We start from the raw sequence: 7721 nt of genomic DNA on the forward strand, positions 1-7721 counted from the left end.
TCCATGATTAAGATAAATGCCAAAATATTGAATGTAGATGCCCGCAAATATTTGCGTACTTAAAAATAATGGCGTTTACAATTTAATATTTGTTCTGAAATTTTAATTTGTTTTGAAACTTTTATTTGTTTTGAAATTTTTATTTGTTTTGAAATTTTAATATTTATTTCTATTCCTATAATAATACTTCCTCCATTGTACGTAGGATCTAAGGGTGAAATCACACGGTGCGGAAAAGAAAATATGTCACAAAAGCAACCAATCAGCTTTATTCTGCGTTATTCCGAATAACGCTAATTGGTTGTTTCAGTGGGCGTATTCAGCGGACTCAACAGTTTAGTGCGAGTGCCATGCTCGCTCTTATTAGTGTATTCTTTTAGCTCATCCAATCAGAATTTTAGATCTAGAAGAATATACCAATAACAGCGAGTGCTCACTCAACTATTGAGTCCGCTGAATGACGCATTTTTTGTTCCGCAATCATTTTCCGCACCGTGTGATTTCACCCTGACACTAAAGTTAACTATCAAGTTGAGATTAACACTCAACATTCATTAATAACACTCAAGTTGAGAGTTATACTCAGGTTGAGCGTTCAAAATAATCATTAATTGAGTGTTACCTTGAGTGTATGTTTTCAGTGTTTATTAAAGTGTAAACACTCAAAGTTTAAGAGTTTTTTCCGTAAGGGCATCTTTTCGTTGATTACTATATTCTTTCACTAAAAACATGTATAATATATATAACAATATATAATAATTTAGTTATCTTTTAGACAACTCTGTGTTCTCTGGGCTAGTATTCATGCGATATATAGGATATAACAGCAAGAAATGTACGTAATGTTTTACTTAGGCCCAGTCCCACAACTATCACGATTAACTCTTAACCGAGGTTCAATTCATCCTTGAATTGAATAGCGAAGAGGAATGAGTTGAACTTCGATTAAGTGTTAACCATGAATTATAGAACTGAGCCTTAATATACGTAATGTTTTACTTAACGCATATAACGTTTTATTTAATATATCGTTATGATTTATTTGGAATTAAGAATTTGTTTCATCATATCGATCGACGGTCACTCCAGCATCCCCTTAAGGGAATCCTAAAGCTGTCTATTTTACCGACTAAACATAATAATTTTTCTGTCGTACTTTTTTCTTCTTTACAAATTTGAAAATCTTTTTCTAGAATTAAAGTATATGTATTAATACATGTCTGTGAGATGGAATTTATACTGAGAACGGAAAGTTTCTTAAAGTTGAGATCTTCCTTACCATTTCTTAGTATACAATATGGTGTATAGAGCCGTCAATATCGTAATATTTGCTTGAATAAAAGTTTTATAATCTATACTTACGAAATTGTAGTTTACAGACAATAGTTTACACAAACAAATAATGTCGAGTTTTCACAATTAGACCAATTCGATACGAAAATGCGTTATGAAAATTTATATATAAGTGTGCATGAGATATTGATGTAGTATGTAATATGCAGTGATATATTAATGACATGTAAATTGCATGTGTGTAAATCTTATTAGGTCGATAAAACAGACGATTTTAGGAGCCTCTTAAATTTCTAAACTAAAGAATCAAATCGTGTTACTATCTGTCAACTTCTCATTGAATGTCGCTTTTTAAATTATGAAAACGCTAAAGCTACAAGAACGGTACAGAATGGAGGCGTAAATCTCCATAAGGAGATTTGGTGTAATCATCACTCACTTTTGTATTTTCGTCCGCCAGATCAACACCGTAGTTGCTCGAAGTGTTGTCTTCCTCTGTAAAAAGACAAAATATTTGGCGAATTTTAAATTCCTTTCTTCTTGTTGCTTTAATATTCGTTAAAGGTTAATTAACTCTCAACTACATCAGTGGGTCTTTTATAAAAAAAAAGTTTTAAGTAATTAATTGGTATTTCTGTATGGTTGACATAGGACTTTAGAATTGCAGTTAAATTCACTTTGAACTCTCCCCTAATATTCGCCGTACGGCGGTATTTTACTTATACTTATGTTGAATGTTCAAACGGGACGTTTGAAAAATCTAGCATGGATTATTTGGACACAGATGATGTATAAGGGCTGCGTTCGGAAATGTTATTCAGATGCCACAAGGATAAAACGATATACTAGCTCACCAGGCCATTCGAATAATGTTTCCGAACTTAAGCTAGATTCGTAAGTTTTTCACTAATATTTGAAATTGAATATTTAATGAAAAAATAGTTTTATTTATAGAAAACGCTTTTTAAAAGTGAAAGTGTGAAAGACGACTGTTAACTGTGTTTACTTTGTGTAGAATAAAATCATAAATAAAAAGAGACGAATTTTTTTTCGAATTTAACCCGACGTTATAGAGATTGGGTCACAATGACCTGAGACATATTTAAACATCTGTCTCTTGTTACATACATGTTGGGTTTTAACTCTCAGTAGCTAGAGTATATTTACTGTTTATTTTAGATAAAGAATTTAGTTCAGACTAACTATATTATAAGAAACTACTATTCCTACTAATAATAAAATTAATAATAAAACTAATAATAAAATTAATATTTTACTATTTTGTAATGCTGACATTTTTACTTAACCTTTTTAGTAAAACAAGAGCATGTGTTCGAGAAGAAACAGAAATGACGGATCATTTTTAGAAAAGTTGAAAGTATACCATTCGATGATGATGTCATTCGATGAGCATGTCTCAAAATACTTTCAACTTTATCCATTAAAATAATTGTACTTTTGAAATTAAATATTATAACGTATTTTCTTCTTAAAGTTTACGATGTCCTCTTTCTAAGACGATATTTAGTTTTGTTTTTTTATTTTTTGTTCGCAAAGATATGATTTTCTAAACATTCTTTTTTTACACTTTTCTTTTTTACAAAATTTTTGTTTGCGTTCAATAGAGAAAACTAATCAATTAATGCTTAGTAGGTAATTCTTTTAATACGATTGGTTCTTACCTTTAGTTTCTCGCTGGATCTAAATGTAGGAAACAATCCTGTTAAAGAACCACTAAGCGCTAATTGATTAGTTTTCTCTGCCGACCGTAGCCATCGTGATCAAAACTTTTTTTCACTTACAGATTTGAATCTTATACGGTTTAGCGTTTTATTAAATAAAAAAAAATTAATTAAAATCCACTGAAATTTGTGAAAGATACAGCGACAAAAAGCCTTGGGTCTAAAATACAAATAATGTAGATTAGGGTGAGTTTTATAGTTTTGTAGTTGAGGATTAATAATACATTCGAGCCAATAATAAGTATACTAAATAAGTAGCATTAAGAATAGTCTTCTTAAGTCCTCCTTAAGAAAAGAGCATGCATACATATGATATTCTGCGATTTATGATTAATCGGAATCGCTTGCATTTTTGTTAAAACTATTGCTTATTGCGCCAGGAAAGGAATAAATGTAGGATGCGTTGCATAGGAAGAGAAAATGTAATTATTAAGTTATGTAGTTATACAATCTCTCTCTTATTCGGATATGAAAATCATTTTCTTGAAACTGCTTGAGAAGTGATTATCTCACGGACATGCCTAGCTTTGTCCAATTTTGTAGAAACATGCCACTCTTTAATCGATGATACAACAGTCGATTAGATGATTACATATTTTCAAATTTGTGATTGACTCAAAGTTGACAATATTAAGTTATGTGTAAATACGATGTATTATGAAGCGATATTATTTACATAGTAAATTACAATTGCTCTTTTACTCTGAAATTATAAAATTAATTATGTATACACTCGTACAGGAAATCGTAAATAAATTGCAGAGTTGAGTAGTACCAAGTTAAAAAGCTAAAAGTTAAAAAGTTAAAAAGTTAAATAATTTTAACTTAACTTAGTTACATTTTAGACTCTTAACTTTTTAACTTTATTTAGTTACATTTTATCGATAACTATTAACTTTTTATTTTAATTTTTTGAAGTTAAGTCTCAGATTCAAACATATACTTCATTTAGAACATACTCTATATTTTACTTAAAGTTTTGTTTGTATATATTATTTACATTATATATTGATTTCAATCTAGCAAAAACCGTTATTTTAATGTATCTAGTTTTTGATAGGTTGTCTATATATATCTGGTTGTCTATATATATAAATCTATATATATATATAGCAGTATATATAAACAAAAAGTTTAAATAAAATATAGAGTATATTCTAAATGAAGTATATGTTTGTCATTTCCGTTATTTGTAAGACTCTGAAATCATAAAACAGAAAGAAATTTAACTTTTAATTTTTCAATTACTTTTTTTTATTAACTTAACTTAGTTAAAAGAAAAAATTAACTTACCCAACCCTGATAAATTGTAAATAATTGTTTCATAAAATGAACTATTCTCATAAAACGCAATTGAAAGCGATTGAAAAATGAAATGGAAATAGAATTATCTCTTTTTTTTTATACAAGCAGCAGATTTCTTTATGATGTACACACAAATCACACAATTTGACAAAAGGCCGTGGAGAGATGATGAAAAGCCGTGGGTGATAATATTAGATAAAATTTATTATTTATTAATTCATTATTTACATTTTCTTTCGATGATTAAACATATTATCTAAAGTATTATGAATAAAAATTTTTCTATGCCTATTAGAACCGATATACACAGGATATTATGTGTAATATTCAATTTATTAATGAACAATAAAATTATATAATTATGACATCAGGTAAACGTTTCGACCCTATTATTTGGGTCCTCTTCAGTACCAAAAAAACACAAAAAATTCTATAAATAAATGTGTAGAGTAACTATGTAACAGCAAGGTTGAAAGTTGCGAAGATTGTGTCCATTATATATGCATGACAAGAATTGTACTAACTGTGACTTCTGGCGGTTAAGTTCGCGTCAAATCTATCGTCATTGATTGTTCAATTAATGACGGGATGCATCTCTGAAATGTATGTCAGCCAATTTCCGTGTTCATGACATCAATTCTGCCAAATTCTTGTCATGTATATATAATGGACACAATCTTCGCAACTTTCAACCTTGCTGTTATATAGTTACTCTACACATTTATTTATAGAATTTTTTGTGTTTTTTTTGGTACTGAAGAGGACCCAAATAATAGGGTCCAAAACATTTACCTGATGTCATAATTATATAATTTTATTGTTCATTAATAAATTGATTATTACACATAATATCCTGTGTCGGCTCTAATAGGCATTGAAAGATTTTTATTCAGATTATTTCTAGAGAGCCTTTATCTTGGATCTATTGTCTAAAGTATTATATTCTTCAGCAGTTAAATAATTGATATTTGAAATTGTTATTGAGAGAAGAATTTCAGTAGATCAATACGTTCAACATGTATAATTCAAGGTCGTTAATAGCATTGTTAAACAATCCACCGATGATTATCGCTTTAGTGCAATGATGGATAGGAGATACGATAGCCATTGAACTTTAGAAATTTACCTCTCTATATTCCCCCTTCTCTATGTTTTATGTCACGATCGAATGCGTTCGACAGGCAGTACCTATGTAGGCAATAGGTATGTATATCGTACGTGATTCGTGCGTAAGCAAACACAAATTCCATGCCGAATGATTGTAATTAGAGCGAATTACAACTCGGCGTTTGCGACGTGAGTGACGTGACTCACTCACCTCACAGAGAAAGATATACATATAAAATAAATAGCTAGACCACAACGCTATGTACGGCGCATTGCTATAAGTACGTACTTAGGCATATATTGTGCTTCATTCAACAATTCGATAAGATCTCTGACTTTTTAAGTTTTTAAGACACATTGTCTTATTTCACATCGCGTTGTCCGAAAAATACCGGAAAAATATCCGAAATATTCACTGATCCGACATTAATAATTACAATTAATTTATCTATATTTCATTATCATTGAATCGCTCTGCCGACCCTTTCGACATTGAAAGATTGAGGCAATACAAATTTCTGGCAATACTCCATGTTCTTTAACAATTCGTTTACAAATTCAAATATCTCGACAGTTCGACAGTTTGCCAAACGGTAGCAGTTTCGTTGTCACGTGCGTGACATTACACAAAATTTGGTTAATATAATTATTAACTCACCAATATAAAAGGGAGCCGTGTCGTAAGCGTTACAAGGGCCCGCGTGCCGTGTTTCAAGAACGAAACCAGTAACACAGGCGTCCTTGATAATGTGACACCAGCTGGGATAGGTGATGTTATTTGTTGCACATAACATGGTCATCGATGGATCTCGATCTCGATCTCTGTCACGATGCGCCCTATTCCGGATGCGCTCCCGCTTCCGGGGGCAACGATACATACAGGTCACGCAACGTGGTCGTCCAGACTTCATTTCGGATAAACAAGTTTGGCCCTCTCTACAGCGTATCTTGGTACAGTCTGCGCTTTCTGTTAAAATCAAATAACTTGAAAATTACTTTGATTTTTTAATAGGAAAAATTTATTAGTTCACAACACCTTGAAAGCACCGTTATCGTATGTTTTACAACTATTGATTCAATCAGAGTAAATGCATTAGAATCGATCGCAGCAAACAGCCATTGATAAACGGTCACTAATATATTTATTGCTACCATATATTAAATTAATCATTCTGCATATTTTTTTTGTTAAATATTTGCTAAATCATATTATAGATATATATGATATTACTTAAAATTAATTGGTCGGTTTTCAATATATTCCTTCTATAAGCTATAATTAATATCTTGTAATACAAAAGATACCTGTAATATATTTTCCATTCTATATCCAAACGTTTGTTGGAAAAAAGTACATTTTTTTAAATAACTGCGCAAATAATTGTGTTTGACTAATTTTGTCCTCTTTGATTTGTGTGTATTTCGAATTTCGAAATTGTGTGACAGAAATGTGCAGAGAAAATACAAAAAACTAGAAGTGCGTTCGCTCTGGCTTAAGTTTTATTCCATCTTCCTCCTGCATAAAGATAAAGAGCGATAAAGATAAAATAAAATTTACAATGCGTGAACGGCCAAAGCGAACGCACCCTAAATCAATCGTTAAGACGTTCTATCTTTGTCACTTGGCAATTTCGTGACATTGACCCATTCGCAAACGCGGTTACTATCGTGATAATATGATACGACGAGTGATACTATACTTATTTTTAGGCTAATGGTCTACTTTTAACGTAAGTATTAATTAATAATAAATTGGCAACACTCGTATTACTTTGACTCACTTTGATCTTCGCACACGCGAACGTAGATTTTAATATAAAAGAAGAAAAGTAATGCAATTATATCTGGAGACATTGGTAGTGTCTCGGCGTTAAACCAAGCGCAGCGACACTGCCGTGGCTACTTTACGCGAATCTGTCAAGATTTCCAGACGGTGATTATGGGATCTCAATAAATGCAGGCTAGAACTGACGAGTGTAAGCGTGTAGGTAAGCAATAGAAAACGTTCTAGTGTAAGATAAAAATGGCGTTCCATGTTCCCATAATTCCAATGGTACAATTCTCTTCCTTTCGATACGAGAATCGAGTGTAAAACGGTAAGTATATGGACAAGACTATTTTTGACCTAAAAGACTTTAGAATGTGTATATTTTAATGCATGGCATTAAAAATGCAGACATACAAGTGAAAACCGTCACAATTTATTAGTTAAAAATTTCTAACTATTGAGTATCAAATTTGTAAGGTTAGAAAATCTTATGCTGTATATATATA

General features: G+C 31.1%; 1 protein-coding gene across 1 annotated transcript in view; it reads right to left on the reverse strand.

Moving 5' to 3' along the window:
- Positions 1–1644: 1644 nt before the first annotated feature.
- LOC108768597 (follistatin-A) overlaps positions 1645–7721 on the reverse strand; it is a 40415-nt gene continuing 34338 nt past the window's right edge. Inside the window, exons 6-7 of the mRNA XM_018519079.1 lie at positions 6106–6414; positions 1645–1788 (exon numbers count right to left, since the gene is read on the reverse strand). Of these exons, the coding sequence (XP_018374581.1) occupies positions 1667–1788; positions 6106–6414 (431 nt within the window). The 3' untranslated portion in view covers positions 1645–1666. The remainder of the gene's footprint in view (positions 1789–6105; positions 6415–7721) is intronic.

The sequence above is a fragment of the Trachymyrmex cornetzi genome, unplaced genomic scaffold, assembly GCF_001594075.2.
Source record: "Trachymyrmex cornetzi isolate Tcor2-1 unplaced genomic scaffold, Tcor1.1 scaffold810, whole genome shotgun sequence".
NCBI lineage: Eukaryota > Metazoa > Arthropoda > Insecta > Hymenoptera > Formicidae > Trachymyrmex > Trachymyrmex cornetzi.